This window comes from Orycteropus afer, unplaced genomic scaffold (assembly GCF_000298275.1).
Source record: "Orycteropus afer afer isolate SDZICR_OR568_19922 unplaced genomic scaffold, OryAfe1.0 scaffold00165, whole genome shotgun sequence".
Taxonomy (NCBI): Eukaryota; Metazoa; Chordata; class Mammalia; order Tubulidentata; family Orycteropodidae; genus Orycteropus; species Orycteropus afer.
In genome coordinates, this window is record NW_006921752.1 from 2,990,599 (window position 1) to 3,007,454 (window position 16,856).

General features: G+C 51.1%; 1 protein-coding gene across 1 annotated transcript in view; it reads left to right on the forward strand.

The window, feature by feature from the left end:
• The window catches only part of TSPAN18 (tetraspanin 18), a 20,622-nt gene extending 4,140 nt beyond the window's left edge, over positions 1-16,482 (forward strand). Inside the window, exons 3-7 of the mRNA XM_007946523.2 lie at positions 7,824-7,898; positions 8,066-8,164; positions 8,929-9,111; positions 13,926-14,009; positions 16,435-16,482. Coding sequence (XP_007944714.1) covers positions 7,824-7,898; positions 8,066-8,164; positions 8,929-9,111; positions 13,926-14,009; positions 16,435-16,482 — 489 coding nt within the window. The remainder of the gene's footprint in view (positions 1-7,823; positions 7,899-8,065; positions 8,165-8,928; positions 9,112-13,925; positions 14,010-16,434) is intronic.
• Positions 16,483-16,856: the final 374 nt, after the last annotated feature.

The window sequence follows — 16,856 nt, forward strand, 5'->3', positions numbered from 1 at the left end:
CCTCCCCTCCCCTCTTCTGTCCTCCCCTCCCCTCTTCTTCCCTTCCCTCCCCTCCCCTCTCCTCTCTTCTCCCTTTTTCTGGGACCCAGAGAATGTAAATTACCTCCCTGAGATCACAACGCAGGTCAGGTCGGACTCAGGACTGGCCCAGGGGCTCCTACCATGGGATGGACCCAAGTTGTCAAAAATTCACCTAAAGTTATGTGCAAAATGGTACATGTTCTTGGGGGGAGGGGCGGTAGTGCACATGCACATATGTTTCTGCAGAGAGCTACCACAGCTTCTAGAAGGTTTTCAAAAAGTTTCAGGACCTAAATATAAGAAGGACTGCTTCTCTCTTGCAACCTGGACCTGGCCATATGGTGGTACCAGCTGGAAAGTGGTACAAAGTCTCATTCTTGATGGTCCCTTCCTTCTAGAAACATGAGATTGCCTCCTAGACCTACTGGGAAAGAGGGAAGACTTGTCTTGAGAGCGGCCAAGAGAGAGTGGCTTTAGCCTCCTCAGGAAGCCTGACTCAGAGGCCTCAGGAGAAAGGAAGCCTGGAGGTGGAGGTTAGCTGGGTACTATCTTTGCTCTGAGGCTGAAAACCCACATGGTCTTGGAGACCCTTAGCTTAAAGACAAACGAGCCTAGGACATCATGCATGAAGAAAGCAAAAGAAGACAGAAGAGAAAAAAGACCAAGCTGGATATCAGAAAGACTCTGAAACTGGCTTTTGAGCATGGAGTACCTAAAACCAAAGGAAGAAACAATCAAGTGAAAGAGCTGAACAGAAGATTTCAAGGGGCAACTTGAGAGGACAAGTAAAGTACTATAATGAAAGACCTGGAGTTAGGAGACCAGAAGGGAAGAACATGCTCAGCATTTCTCAAGCTGAAAGAACTGAAGAAAAAATTCAGACTTTGAGTTGCAGTATTGAAGGGTTTTGTGGGCAAAAAGAATTGAAGGACGAAGGAAACATCACAAGAAGATGAAAAGAGTACAGAGTCGCTGTATGAAAAAGAATTGGTCCCTGTTCGACCATTTCAGGAGGTGGCATATGATCAAGAACCAGTGGTACTGAAGGAAGAAGTCCAAGCTGTACTGAAGGAATTGGCAAAAAAAAAAAAAAAAAAAAAACAAGGCTCCAGGAATTGACAGAATACCACCTGAGATGTTTCAGCAAACAGATGCAATGCTGGAAGCACTCACTCATCTATGCCAAGAAATTTGGAAGACAGCTCTACCTAGGCAGTTGACTAGAAGAGATCCATATCTGTGTCCATTCCAAAAACAGGTGATCGAACAGAATGTAGAAATTATCAAACAATATCATTAATATCACATGCAAGTCAAATTGTGCTGAAGATAATTCAAAAAGTAGCAGTACATAGACAGGGACCTGCCGGAAATTGAAGCTGGATTCAGAAGAGGACATGGAATGATATCATTGCTGATGTCAGATGGATCTTGGCTGAAAACAAAGAATACCAGAAATATGTTTATTTGTGTTTTATTGACTATGCAAAGACTTTTGACTGTGTGGATCATAACAAATTAAGGATAGCATTACAAAGAATGGAACATTTCATTGTGCTCATGGTGAACCTATACATAGACCAAGAGGCAATTATTCAAACAAGACAAGGGAATACTTTGTGTTTTAGTATCAGGAAAAGTGTGTGTTAGGGTTGTATCCCTTCACCATACTTATTTAATCTGTATGCTGAGCAAATAATCTGAGAAGCTGGACTTGATGAAGAACATGGCATCAGGATTGGAGGAAGACTCATTAACAACCTGTAATATGCAGATGACACAAACTTGCTTACGGAAAGAGAATAGGACTTGAAGCATTTACTGATGAAGATTGAAGACTACAGCCTTCAGTGTGGATTACGTCTCAGCATAAAGAAAACAGAAGTCTTAACAACTGGACCAATAAGCAACACCATGATAAACAGGTAATATTGAAGTTGTCAAGTATTTCATTTTACTTTGATATGCAATTAACGCCCATAGAAGCAGCAGTCAAGAAATCAAATTATGTATTGCATTGGGCAAATCTGCTGCAAAAGACATCTTTAAAGTATTGAAGAGCAAAGAAGTCACCTTGAGGACTAAGGTGCACCTGACCCAAGGCATGGTATTTTCAGTAACCTCGTATGCATGTGAAAGCTGGACTATGCATAAGAAAAACCAAAGAGGAATTGATGCATATGAATTATGGTGCTGGCTAAGAATATCAAATATACCACGGACTTCCAGAAGAATGAACAAATCTGTCTTGGAAGAAGTACAGCCAGAATGCTCCTTAGAAGGGAGGATGACAAGACTTCGTCTTATATACTTTGGACATGTTATCAGGAGGGACCAGTCTCCAGGGAAGGACATCACGCTTGGTAAAGTAGAGGGTCAGCGGAAAGGAGAAAGACCCTCAATGAGATGGGTTGACGCAGTGAGTGCAACCATGGGTTCAGACCTAACGAGGGTTGTGAGCATGGTGCAGGACCAGGCAGTGCTTCATTCTGTTGCTCATAGGGTCTCTGTGAGTTGGAACCTGCTTGATGCCACCTAACAACAAAGTACAATCGGAATATCTGTAGCATCCCTGTTTCCTTTTTTGCTTAGCTTTGAACATTCCGAGGATTTTTTTAAAGCCAATTTATCCAAAGATTCTAATTTCTTTTTTATGTATTTCATAACAAAGCCATGCTAAATTAGAAAAGAACAGCAAAACGAGATGAGTGTGTTTAAAAGATAAATGAGCTGAATTGTACATGAAGTATGTAAATTTGGTAAATATTTATTAGAAATGAGAACTGAAAGCAGACGCATCCGTAGGCAGATGGGTTACAGAAGCCCGGAAATGCTCACAAGGAGACAAAATAGCAGCGTCCGCCCCCTGCGTTCATTTTTCCATCCGAAGCAAAGTGTTGTAAATTCGATGTTCAGGAATTACTGCCAAGTGTGTCCTTAGGCAAATGATAGGAGGCTAGATGTACTCCAAGCGAGCAAATCCTGGGGAAGACTTTGGTGGGGGAAGGCCCGGGAAGCATCAGACAAGGCCTTTGGCCAGCCCAGGGAAAGCCCCTCCAGAGAAGCAGTGGTGAGGCAGTTCCAGGAACCAGCTTCCGTGCTGCTGATGCTGACGGATGGCAACCCCACAGGTGTCAGGGTGGAATTGTGCACCATAGGGTTTCCAGGGTCTGACTTCTCAGAAGTGAATCACCAGGCCTTTCTTCCCAGGTGCCTCTGGGTGGACTCGAACCACCAACCTTCTGGTTAGCAGCCAAGGGGTTAACCGTTCACACCACACAGAGCTCCAGACCAAGCTGTTGTTGGTGCCATTGAGTCGGCTCTGACTCATAGCACCCCTCTTCCTCCCATCTGTTCTGAGCTGTAGAAGATGCTCATAGCTGACAAGGAAATGGAGGCTCCAGGAACATTGGAAACTTGCCAGACTTAGACTTAGAACGAAACACCGCCTGGTCCTGTTGCAGCCTAACAATCCCTGCTGTACCTGAGGCCTCGTTGCAGCCACCGTGTCAATCCATTTCCTCGAGGGCCTTCCCCTCTTTTGTTGACCCCTCCACTTTACCAAGCATGATAGCCTTCTGCAGGGAATGGTCCCTTCTGACATGACCAAAGTAGGTGAGATGAAGTCTGGCCATTCTCACTTCCAAGGAGCATTCTGGCTGCACTTCTTCCAGGACAGATTTGTTAGTTCTTCTGGCAGTCCATGGGACTTTCAGGATTCTTTGCCAACACCACTAACTCAAAAGCGTTTTCTTCAGTCCTCCTAATTCATTGTCCAGCTTTCACATGCATATGAGACAATTGAAAATACCATATCTTGGGTTAGGTACGTCTTAGTCTTTAGAGAGACATCTTTGCTCTTCAGCACTTTAAAGAGATCTTTTGCAGCCAGTTTGCCCAGTACAATATGACGTTTGAGTTTTTGACTGCTGCCAGACCAAGCTAAGCACAAGGAAATTATTTTACCCTGGAGAAGGGTGAGGGGGCAGAAGCGGCACTTTATTGATACAGGCAGGCCACAGCCCTGCCCGTTCCTGCAGATGGCTCACACACTCACACACACTCGAATGCCCCCTTGATCCCTACTCATGGGCAGACTCGCTCTAAATGGAGCCACGGAAGGGAGGTCTGCAGACCTCCTCCTCTGGAGAGACCTGTTTTCCCCATCCACATGTTGCTAGTTCCTTCTTTAATGTCATCTCTTAATGTTCCACCATGATGTAAACTCCAGGAGGATGGGAACCACGGCTGCCTTGTAAGTGTTTGTTTGCCAGTACCTAGCATAGTGTGTGGCACACAGCAGGGCCTCAATAAGCAGCTCTGAGAAGAGGGAGAAGAGAGGAGGTGGTATGGGAGGTGTGCATAAGTACATGGGCTTTGGACTCAGGAAAACCTGTATTCTAATCCCTGTTATGCCACTTCCTGGCTGTGTGATCTGGAGTCGATTACTTAACATCTCTGAACCTCAGATTCCTTATGTATAAATGAAGATAATGATACCTCCTTCCGAGCCATAGGGTTGTGATCGTAACTCATTAGGAAAATATGTCTTGCATAGCTCTATTCCTGATACGTGGAAGCACTTGATAAAATGGGAAATGAAAAGACTCAGTGTTGACCCACACAAGGCCCTCCAGGATGTGTGACTGTCTAAAGAACCTGAAGCTCTGATGGATTCCGGAGAACATGGGCTAAGAGGCATGTTCTGCAATCAGAGTTCCTGTGTGTAAGTCCCAAGCGTACTACCTACCAGCTGGACCATCTTGTTCAAATTACAAATTCTCTTGGGGTCACAGTTTCCCCATCAGTGACATGAGGAGGAGAATGGTAAAAGCACCTGTAAATATGGACCATGTCAGAGACAAAGTGCCCAGGTAGTACAATAAGGGAAACCAAACCTACTGCCACGGAGTCAGTTCTGACCCATGGTGACCCCATGTGGTACAGAGTAGAACTGCTCCATAGGGTTTCCTTGGCTGTAATCTCCATGAAAGCAGATCACCAGGCCTTCCTTCCACAGTGTCACTGGGTGGGTTTGAACCACCAACCTTTAGCTTCATGGTCAAGTGCAAATTGTTCACCCTACCCAGGGATCCTTAAGTGCTCAATAGACTATAGCCATTGTTACTTTTCCAGACAGCACCCACACCAGCGTTTGTCCTCTTGGTCCTGAGCCCCCATGTGGGCAGCTCATGGGCCATGCCCACCTGTGCTGAGTGTGTTACCTGTGTTATCTCATTACGTCCTGTTCAGTCATCCTGGATCACTCACACTCTCCCTGAGTGATGAGAACAGCACACAAGGCTTGGAACCTGTCTCATCCACAGTTTTTAACACCGTCAGTAGCCAGCGCCAGCTCCACCATAGCACTGGGGATGGAAACCATTTCCGAAGCTGCTCTCTGCCAGCCCGAGGGCCTGCCAGCCACTCCCAGGAGGCAGAGGGCAGGGAGGTGCTCTCTGCAGAGGCCTTATGAGATGGAACCAGCCGGATGGCGATCCGTCATCAGCCAAATGGAAGTGCCAGGACTCCTGCCAGGGACCTCTGTTATTGTCAGTAGAGGAGAAGCCTCAGAAGCTGAGGGTGAGCCTTTTCCTAGCCCCTGCCGGTCCGGTGTGTGCTGGGCAGCTCTGAGGACTGTGACCCACGTGTGTAGCTCTGGGAGTGAGAACCAGTCAATGCGTGGGTACCAGGGCCTACATCAGCTTCCACATCAGGTGGTTTCCAGGTGGAGTGGACACCCAGTGTCATCATGGACTTTGTAAGTGCCAAGAGCACTGGCAAGGCTACATGATGAAGCAAAGCTGTTTCCTCTTTCTTCTGCCAACAACTCCAGCCGCAAGCAGTGCCCGCTCCCACCAGGCCCTGAGATGTGCCAGGGTAATGTTGTTTGTGGCCATCAAGTCAGCTGCGACTCTTGGTGACCTTACATGTAACAGGGTGAAACATTGCTTCCTGTGCCACCTCACAATCCTTTGGATATTGGAGCCCAGTGTGGGGCTTTCGAGTCCCTCCATCTCACCGAGGGCTTCCCTCATTCTCGCTGAGTCTCCACTTTGCCAAGGATGAAGCCCTTTGCTAGTGACTGGCCTTTCCTGATCTCATGTCCAAAGGAAGCAAGAAGTCCTGCCATTGTCGCTTCAAAGGAGCATTCTGGTTGCATTTCTTCTAAGACTGATGTCTTCGTTCTTCTGGCAGGCTGCAATGTGACAGGATAGTGAAGTCATTGTGATGAGGCATGCACACATGGATTCATTCATTCATTCATCCATTCATCTCACTGCCATGATGCCTCTGCTGTCTGGGGCACTGGGAAATGTAGAAAGGACTGAGTTACAACCCTTGTGTTCAAGTTAGGGTCTAAGGGGAACACAGCATCTGCCATGGGGGCCCCTCTGTTGGATACTATGACGTGTGGGAGAGCCCAGACAAGGGAGGGCTTCTTCTGCCCGGGGAAGTTGGGAAGGCCTCTCCCAGGAAGGGGCTGAGGACTCCCCTGGCTTAAGGGTTGGTAGGGGAGGATGGGAAGGGCGCCCTGCAGAGGGCACCCAGCTTGTAAAGCCTCTGAGACACACCTTGGTTAACTTGGGGGACATCAAGGAATGTGGCAAGTAGAGGAGAGGAGGCTGTTAGATTTCAAACGCCCTGAGTTTTCACATTCTGATGGACACACCAGCTTCTCCCCAGTCTCACTCCTTCATTACAACCAAAGATCAAGGTCACCTCCACTCCCCATGGGAACGAGGGGGTCAGGGGCAGGAGCGCAGTGGGCACAGTGAGTAGAGAAGCCTGCCAAGGAGACAGCTGTCAGGCTGCTGAGATGACAGCACGTGCTGTGTGGTTTGTTACGTTGTTAGCTGTGTCATGCTGGCCCCGGTTCGTGGTGGCCCCGCCCACCACAGAAGGAAATGCTGCCCCGTCCTGGGCCCTCCCCTGATCACTCAGATCAGACCATTGTGATCCGTAGGGTTGCCTTGAGCTGATTTTCAGGAGATTGCCAGGCCTTTCCTCCTCCTCCGTCTCAGCCTGGAAGTAACTCTGAAACCTGTTCCACATCCCAGCAACACGTGAGCTGCCCTGACAGATAGGTGGTGGCACATGCTTACCAGCTGCCATTGAGTTGACTCAGACTCATGATGACCCCATGAGTCACAGCAGAACTACGTCCCACGGGGTCTTCAGTGGCTGGTTTTTCAGAAGGGGATCACCAGGCCCTTCTTCCAAGGTGCCTCTGGGTGAACTCCAACCGCCAACCTCCCGTTAGCAGCCCAGCGTTTTAACCATTTGCACCAGCCAGGGACTCCAGCACATTCTTACAGACAGTTCCCTAAGTGTCAGCAGGGGCAAGGGGAGGTGGCCCTGGGCTGGCAGAGTGGGACACCAGCCAGGGACCCAAAAGGAAGCTCAGATTCCCACTGCTTATACAAGGCCCCTGGGGGGGACCGCCTGGAGGGCAGCTTTCAGCAGCAGTCTCCTTCCAGGGCTGCCAGGAAGGTTATTCAGCCTGCACACTGCACAAAAGGGCCTAGGCTAAAAGGTACCATTTACACGGAAGACATATTTAGTTTACTTTCTCCGTAGTTCTGCTGCAACCTTGTTGGCATCAAAGATGGATTGTTGGTACAGTTATTATGGGAAGTGTCTGATTCATGATGGTGGAGTGTCTTAGTCTTACAAACTCAGTGTTTTATGTCAACGGTGTAAAAGACGAAAGGGCACCAAGGTACCACATCAGCAAGCAGCCGAGTCCTGGCTGCCCCCAGAGCCTCGGGGCTCCTGATCCTGCCCTCCTCTCGTTGCAGTTCTTCCTGTTCATCCTCATCATCTTCCTGGTGGAGCTCTCAGCAGCCATCTTGGCTTTCATCTGCAGGGAAAACGTATGTGCCTGGCCCCCTCTTCCCAAGTTCCTTGTCGAGCCCTGGCTGGCTTTCCCATCCTTCCAGCCCAGGGCTGCCTCTCCCCCATCCCCAGTGGGGAGACAAGGAAGGGGTGGGGGCTGCACCAAGCTGCGGGGTCTCTGCTCACCCCCTCCCTCTGCCCCCAGCTCACCCGTGAATTCTTCACCAAGGAGCTCACCAAGCACTACCAGGGCAATAATGACACAGATGTCTTCTCTGCCACCTGGAACTCGGTCATGATCACAGTGAGTGGGCCCCATCCCCTGATGCTGTGAGCAGTCAGCAGTGACACCCACTGTAGCCAATGTCTGGCCTCCATGGCCATCACTGCACGTGTGCCCATGGCAGACATCAATAATCAATCAGGGCTTCCTGCACTGAGCTCAGAGCTGGTTTCAGAATCAGCATGGAGGCAGCATTCTGGGCAGCCATTGCCAAGCCATCGAGTCCGCACTCAGAATGAAACCTGTTTGCTCTGACTTGAGCACCCAATCAATAGTAATGTCATTGATGATGATAAGCATAACAAACCAAACCAGTTGCCATAGACTCGATTCAGATTCATGGCAGCCCCACATGTGACAGTAGAACTACACTCCATGGGGTTTCCAATGGCTGTGATCTTTCAGAAGCAAATTGCCAGGTCTTTCTTCTGAGCCACCTCTGGGTTAACCGCCAGCCTTTGGGTTCGCAGCCAAGCTTTTACTCATTTGCAGTACCCAGAGACATAAATAATAATTGTAACGATGGTTTATTGAATGCTTCCTCAGAGTAAGGTAGGAGTTGTTATCATCACCTCCATTTTGCAGATGAGGACACAAAAAGGCTTAGAGAAGTTGAGTGACTTTTCCGAAGTCACACAGGAGTTGCAGAATGGAGCAGGCCCACAGGTGGCTCTTCTCAGTCCACTCTGCTGCTGTGGCCTCTGGGAAGGTTTGGGAAAGTTGCCCAGCTCACTCCCTGGGCCCAGCCCCACCCACTGCACCCATTCTCTTTGCTCTGCTCCTAGTTTGGCTGCTGTGGGGTCAACGGGCCTGAAGACTTTCAGTTTGCATCAGTGTTTCGACTCCTGACTTTGGACAGTGACGAGGTCCCGGAGGCCTGCTGCCGGAGGGAACCCCAGACTCGGGACGGAATCCTGCTGAGCAGAGAGGAATGCTTCCTGGGGAGGGACCTGTTTCTGAACAAGCAGGTAGGGGAGCCGGTCCATCGGGACTTGGTGGCCAGAACTGGCTGGGTACTGTGTTGGCTCCAAGGCTCTGCGGGCATCCCGGGAATCCCAGGCAGGCCATGCCATGTGTCTCCTGAACGGGGGCTGGTGGACGCTCTGTCAAAGCCTTGAGATCCAACCAAGGGGGAAGGGAGGAGGGCAGCAGGCAGTCCAAGGCTGGCACAGGTCAGAGGAGTGGGCATTGGGCCAGGGTTAAGGGTGGGTAGGCATTTCCAACACTACCTGAGCCTCTGATAAATCAGGTTGGGGCCAGCACCAGAATTGCTCAGCCCTGCCCACTCTCGAGCAGGAAGCTCACAATTGCCATGAGAGGAGCAAGGTTTCCTTGGCTGGCCCTCCAAGGTTAAGGAAGCTCATAGGCTTCTTTGCTTCTCTTGCAACCCAAGGACCCCATCTCAGCCTTGAAAAATATCCTTTCCCTTCCTGCGTGTGCTATTTCTTGGGGAACCCAGGGCCCTGGCTTTGGGCTTTGTCCTATCTCCCTGTGAGACAGACAGTGCCCCTGTATCTGATCCCCTTGTCCCACTGACCAGTCCCCCCAGAGCATGTGTGAGAGACCAGGTGAGGCCAGAAGGGAGGGAGAGGGAGAGAAAGGGTGAACTGAGCTCTTGCTCCAGGCCAGTCTCTGGCTTAGGCCTTTACCGAGAATCTCATGGGGGCTTACAGAGACAGGAGACTAAACAGGGGACAGGAGAAAAGACCACTATTCTTGTGGGGCACACAGTCCAGTTAGAGAAAGTAGAAGACATGCAACAAGCAAATAAAAAGTAATCATTTCCTTTTTTAAAATTTTTGGTAATCACTTGGAAGAAAATAAAACCAGGTGATGGGCTTGGGTGGGGCCTTGTGGAGGCCCCAAGGGAGGGGACAGTAACTGACACCCAGCGACCTCAGGAGGTCCTTTCCAGTGCAGCTTTGCTTGTGAGCTCAGCACCTCCGGCCCCTGCACCCACCCATATCATCACAGGGTTCAGGGGCTCAGGAATCACATTCTGTCTGCTCCTCAGGTCTTACCCTCCTGGGTGAGGGGATAGAGACACAGTTAAGGGAACAAGGGTCCTGGGACCCAGCTACAGGCTTGGGGCAAGGAGGGGCAGCCAAGGGGAGAGAACATGGAAGTGGTGGGGAAGTTTCAGGCTTTGGTGTCATGCAGGCCATTACCTGCTGGATCACTTTGCATAAGACAACCCTCTATGGACCTCGGGACGACCACCATATGGTGGCAGAGACTGCTGGCTGTTCTCCATATTCCACTCACCTCTCCATCCTTAGAATGAGAGTGTTTATCAGAGCATATCAGCACCAGGTCAAGGCCACATTTCCCGACTCCCTTGCAGCTAGGCCACATGGCTCAGTTTAGCGAAAGGACAGTGAGAAGAAATGATTTGTGCAACTTCAGTCAAGACTTTAAGAGAACATACTGAGCTCACTCCTCCCTTTCCCCGGCCAGAATACAGCTATGTGGGTGAGCTCTCTTGGGCCTTGCATCTGCCCAGGATGGCAGAGCATCAAAGAAGGACCTGGGCCACTGACACCTCTGTGCCACAGAGTCGCCACCATCATTCAGGAATTTTTAGGAAAGACAAATACATTTCTAACTTGTATATGGCACTGCTGTTTGGAGTGCCAGTTGTCCATTAAAAAAAAAAAAAACCCATTGCCATTGAGTCAGTTCCGACTCCTAGTGACCCTATAAAAAACAAACCAAACTCACTGCCATTGAGTCAATTCCTATTCATAGTGACCCCTCCTTAGGATTCTGAGGTGGTATCGTTACAGAAGTAAATTGCCCAACCTTCCTTCCGAGGAGTGACTGGTGGGTTTGAACCACCAGCCTTCTGGTTAGCAGTCAAATGCCTTAGGCACTATGCCACCAGAGCTCCCAGTGACCCTATAGGACAGAGTAAAACTGCCCCATAGGATTTCTACGGCTCTAAAACTTTTCAGAAGCAGACTGCCACATCTTTCTCCCATGGAGTGATCGATGGATTTAAACCACTGACCTTCTGGTTAGCAGCCGAGCACTTAACCAGTGCACCACCAGGATTCCTGTTGCCCACAGCAAGGCCTCTGGCCTTGTGATTAATGCCATTTGTGAATTGTTATGGAGGCTTCTTACGGGGCCCTGCTCCTCTGCAGCTTCATACTGACATGCCTTTTGGGTTCATCCTCTGTTTGGATGCCTCTTTCCGTCTCGTGGGCATGGCTTTGAAATCGGAGCTCATCAGAGAGGCCTCTGCACAACCACATTAATTCTTTACAACGACTCTTCCTCTCCTCCTCATGGGGATCGTCCGAGGTTGACTCATGTTCTGAGACACTCACATCCCCCCCTGAGCATTCTTCCCTTTTAAAACCTCCGCTGTGGGACTCTCTGCTGTGTTGTGTTGTGTTTTTCCCCAAAGCCCAGGATGCATTTCTGACTTTGCCTTTCATCCCCATCACAGTCTTGAGTAACAGATTGACTGCCAGCCACTGAAGCCCAAATTAAAGAGGCTGAAGCAAGGATTCTGGAAGATGGTGACTTCTCGCCTCGTACCAGTAGCTCAGTCAGAGCTGGATCTCTGTGATCCCCGTGGCCTTCATGGTGGCAAAGTGACTGCCATGGCTCCAGACAGCCCACCCATACTCAAAGCAGGGAGAACGGAAAAGGGTAGCATCAGTTGCTTTCTCAGAAACACCCAGTATATTTCTGCTTAGGCCTCTTTGGCCAAGACTGGGTCACATGGCCTTTGGGAGCCAAGGCAGAGGATACTTGCCAGTGGGTGCTGAGTTAACCCACTGGTTCTGTTTACCATTGAACTCTAATGAAGAGAGATGAGGAAATCCTGAGAGAAGACAGCCCATGATGAATACTCAGGCTTCCCCACTTGTTTGAGTTGAGCTTTCTTCCCAGCCTCCTCTGGGTCAAGATGGTCACCTAGGCAAGTGAAGGGTGTGTTCCCTAGCTGGAACTAAACCAAAGGTCTTCCATTAGACAGTGACCTTGCTTAGACTTGGCTGCAGGCTAGTGTGATGGCCACCAGTAGAAAATCCATCGTCCCCTTCTGACTGAATGATCTGGAGGCTTCAGTCCCCACAGCACTGCTCCATTTCTCTGCTTTGTTCTCACCCCAGTGTGCTCCACCTACTTCCTGGTGGATTGTGAACGTGGGTGCTACTGTGAGTCTCCTCAACACGCCCTCATCCTCCTGGCAAGAGAAAAGCCTTCCAGCCAGACAGAGCAGTATGTGCAAAGGCCCTGGGGTGGCTGGGAGCATGCTGTGCTCCAGGTGCCAAAAGGAGGCCACTGTGGCTGGAGCAGGGCGAACAGGGCAGGATGCGCTTGAGATGAGCATCAACAGGCCAATGGAGAGGATGCTGGAAGAGCAATGGCAGCCCACACCAGGTTCCATGTAGGAAGCCATGTGACCGCATTGGTGCTCTGGCAGCTCTGTGGCCAGGGATTAGGGGTGGGCCCAGTGGACAGGAGGGACTTTTACACTGGTCCCAATAAGAAAGGACAGTGGGTCAGACCAGGGTGATGGCAGTGGAGATGGAGAGAGGCATATGGCTGAGAAAAGTTCAGGATATCGTGGTGGTCAGTTGGCTGTAGGTGAGGAGGTGTGGAGGGTGACTCTGGGTTCTGGTTTGGGAAAAGGTTGAGCATGAGGTATCTTTGGGACATTCAAGCAGAAATGTTGAGTGAACAGTTGGATATATGGGCCAGAACTCAAGGGAAAGTCCATGTAGTGATACAAATGTGGGAGTCACTCCATGTGGTCATTGGTGCCCTCTGGCCTGGCCACTCTTTGCTAGATTAGGTCAGGAGGGTGGCAGGGGTGACTGTGGTTGGAGGATGGAGTGTTCCCTCCCTGGGGAGGAGGAGAATGTGTCCCGGATAACAGGATAACAGTCATGGCAGCAAGGGAGAGCTAGTCCCTTCTAGTATCTCAGCAGACCAGGGTGGGGGGCGGGAAGCTATGGCGAGGGGATGGTGGAGTGAGGTGCCTCGTAGATTCGCACTCCAGGCTCCAAGTCAGGGAACAGGTCCCAACTGGGAGACTGAACCTCCCAGTGTCCTGATGCCCAGCTCCCTCTCCACTGCACCCTGCAGGGAGCACAGGAAAGAGCAGGAAATGGGGGTCCCCTCAGTGCACATCCCAGTGTCCCTTCCTCCTTGTGGGGACCTTGAGCACATTACTCAACGGCTCTCACTCTCCACGAATCCTCATCTAGAAAATGCAGGAAAAGCCTTCTTCCCATGGTGCTGGAGTGAGGAATAAGTAGTGAAGAGCACGTGAGGCCCCAGCAAAGCTCTTGGCAGAGTGGACCATCACAGAGGGTTGGTGCTACTGTTCTATCTATCCTCCCTCTGAGGGTGTCTCAGGACCAAGCCTGGGACCTGGCCATTGGCCAGCCTGCTTGCTGGCTTTCAGTCCAGGGACCCAAAGGCTGCGCTGCTGCTAAAGCCTGATGGGAATGAGCAATGGAGGTCCAGGGTGCTGGGAAGCAGCCCAGGGCTTAAGGGTGACCTCCCTCTGCTGCTCAAGGTCTCCAGTGTCTTGCCAGCACCACTCCACATTTATGGCCTTGAGGCCTTTCCTCCAGGCCCTCCCACCCCTTCTCTGTCCCATCATCAGTTTGAGAGGGTAGCCTGCTGTCACCTCTACTTTGGGACCACATGCCACTTTCCAAGCTTTGCACCCTACTGCTGGCACTGACCTCTGACCCCTGACCCCTGACTCCAGATAGTCTTCTGGATTATGCTTCACCTCTTGCTCCTCCCCTCCCAGGGCTGTTACACGGTGATCCTCAATGCCTTCGAAACCTACGTCTACCTGGCCGGGGCCCTCGCCATAGGGGTGCTAGCCATCGAGGTAAGTTCAGGGCCCCCACTGCTGCTACTCCACCCCTCCCTGCCGCCCCGGCAATGCTTACAAGAGGCTTGCATCCTCTCACACACACACTTTCCTTCTGGATTTTCTTAACCAAGACCACATACGTCCCCTGCTGTGGGGAATATGGGTGGTCACTGACTGTGTCTGTCTCCAGGTAGTATGGATGGGTGGCTCTGAGAGCCCCACACCCCTGAGCCCCTTGAAGTTCCATGATGTTCACAGCAGGATCCTCACAGCCGGCTCTAGGGTGGGGCTGCAGCCTGTGGTTCTGGATCAGGCTCTTTCTTCAAGGCCTATGAGACTTTGTTAACCTCACAGTGATGGCCTTAGCCCTCTTTACCAAGGGCTTCCAGAGCCCCTTCAAAAGGCAGCCAGCTGCAGCCCTTTTGAAGCCATCACTAGGTGGCGCTTCAGCCAGAGGGAGGTTGACTGCTTGCTGCGCCCTGGAGTTTAACTGGCAGGTTGCCACGGCCTCCTCCAGAGTGAGAAGCTCTCCAGTCCCTGGCCTGCAGGGACATGAAGTCAGGCAGTAGGCTCTTCCCGTCCCACTCTGCAGGGCTGCCTCCTGTTGCCTGCACCTTAAATGTGGCCTTGTTCAGGTTCTTACTGTGCCAACAGCCCTACTTCCAGCAGATTTCTGGAGCACTGGGGATGGGGAGATGGAGGGGCTTAGCTTCATTTCCTTATTCAGTGTGCACAGTGCAGACCAGCACCGTGCCAGCCCTGGGGATGAAGGGACAGGCAATGTCTGTTTAGTGGGAGGGCTCAGACCAGGACCAGGAGGCAGAGAAGCCTGCACTAGGACCGGGGGGAACCTCAGGGCAGCGTGCTGGAAGATGTGGCCTTGGAGACCAGTTTCCAGCTCGCCTCTCCCCAGATGCAGAACACCTGGGCCTCAGTTTCCTCAAATGCAAAATGGTGTTAATCACTCTGCTCTGGGTATTGTGGAGATTACAGATGGCAGAGACTACATGACACATACTAGGGGCTCAGTAAGCAGTATCTGGGTGCTTGATCCCACCATGACCCCTCCCACCCAGCCCAGGCCCCTGTCAGCTGGCCACTGTGGGAGGCAGAATCCTGCCCCAAAGACTTGGCCTTGTCCTAGCCTTACCTCCCCCACCCCACTGACCCTCCTGGTAATTTGGCCATAAATTCATAATCTGGGCACTCACTGATCCTTGTGGTACTTGCAAGGAAACCTCTGGCCATGGTGCATCAGAAATCAGCACAGAGAAGGGCGTCCCTGAGTCAAGGCCTCTCCAGCCCAGCACCCAAGGCCCTCAGGCAACCCCTCAGTGACTGCTCTGATCCTAACTCTGGGAAGGGCTGCATCTTTGCTGCCTATTGATAAGAGTCCTGGCGAGATTTTATGAAGCAGCTACTTTGTGACAGGTATTAAGTATTATGTTGATTTACTGACACCTCCAACCTCCTTGTGAGTTCCTATGGGTGAGTACAGGGGTTACAAGCATGGGCTCTGAGGTCAGAATGCCTGGACTCAAACCCCAGCTCCTCTTCATGTGTGACTTTAGACAAGTTACCTAATCTCTCTGTGCCTTGTTTCCTCCTCTGTGAAAAGTTTCCAAGAAAGCACTAAGAACAGTGCACACATTAAGCTCCTCAGTACATACACAAGCAGTGCTTTGAACTGGTTCAGTCATGGCCAACAAAGCAAAATCTGAAGAGATCCAATTTTTTAAATTTGAGTGAAGTGGAACAGTGAAAACTATGGGTCAAAGCCTGGAATGGGAGACTCGGAAAAGGTGCAGCGAGCCCTATCAGGAGCCTGAGGTGGGAGGTGGAATTACTGCCAGGTCTGTGGAGAGCAATCCACATTCAAGGCAGTGGAGTCAGTCACCATCTTTGATCAGGCCCGGCTGTTTCTTAAGCTGCCTATGAGGAGATTTAGTTGCTATGCAACACGCATGCTGCCCTTGTTTTCTAAGAGGAAGAAGATGTTTCTAGCAGGGCATTGACCTGTAATTTTTCCCATTCCATTTATTATTCTGGTTCACCTACATTTTACAGATTCAGGTCGTTCTTGTTTTGCTTCGTCAGCCATGTCTGAACTGGAAAGAACCGGTTCAAAGCCCTGGGGCAAAGAAGGGGAGGCCTTTGCCTGAAGTCACTACTGGCAAGTAGCAACAGTGGGATTTGAACCCATGTCTCTCAGTGTCCAAAGTCCCCCTTCCTTCCATGATGCCACACAGCATGGAGGCAGCCAGGTGGTGAGAAGGACTTACCCCCAGGGGAATGTAAACCTCCACAGCAGGAGTGAAGTGAGCATGGAGGCTGGACCCCTGTCCCGCCCTAGAGGCAGCAGCCCCTTCACCTCGGGGTGGGACAGCCCACAGAGGGCTGTGGGCCCAGCCTGACAAGCTGACGTCTGCTTCCTTTACAGCTTTTCGCCATGATCTTTGCCATGTGCCTCTTCCGGGGCATCCAGTAGATGACGACTCACCCCCCCAACTCCTGCCCAACACCACGGTTCTCCCCTCCCCCCCCACTCCTGCCGCCTTGGCCCCAGGGGAGGAGGCGAGGCCCTCATGAGGGGCGGGGAGGGCAGAGAGGGAGGACAGAAATAGCTATTTTTGTAACAAAACAAAACGAAGACACAAATATGGACTGATGTACCCTCCGCCTGGACTCCGGGGTAAGTGCCATGGGCTCTCCCAGGGGCCCCAGCGCCTGAACCCAAGAGGCGGTCTGCACTAGAGACCAAAGCAGCCATCCCAGGGCCCCTCCAGCAGGCCTGTGGCCACTCCAGACCGGGGCCCTTTCTCCTCACAGCTTCAGGAACTGGTGCCAAGAAAGTGAGGATTT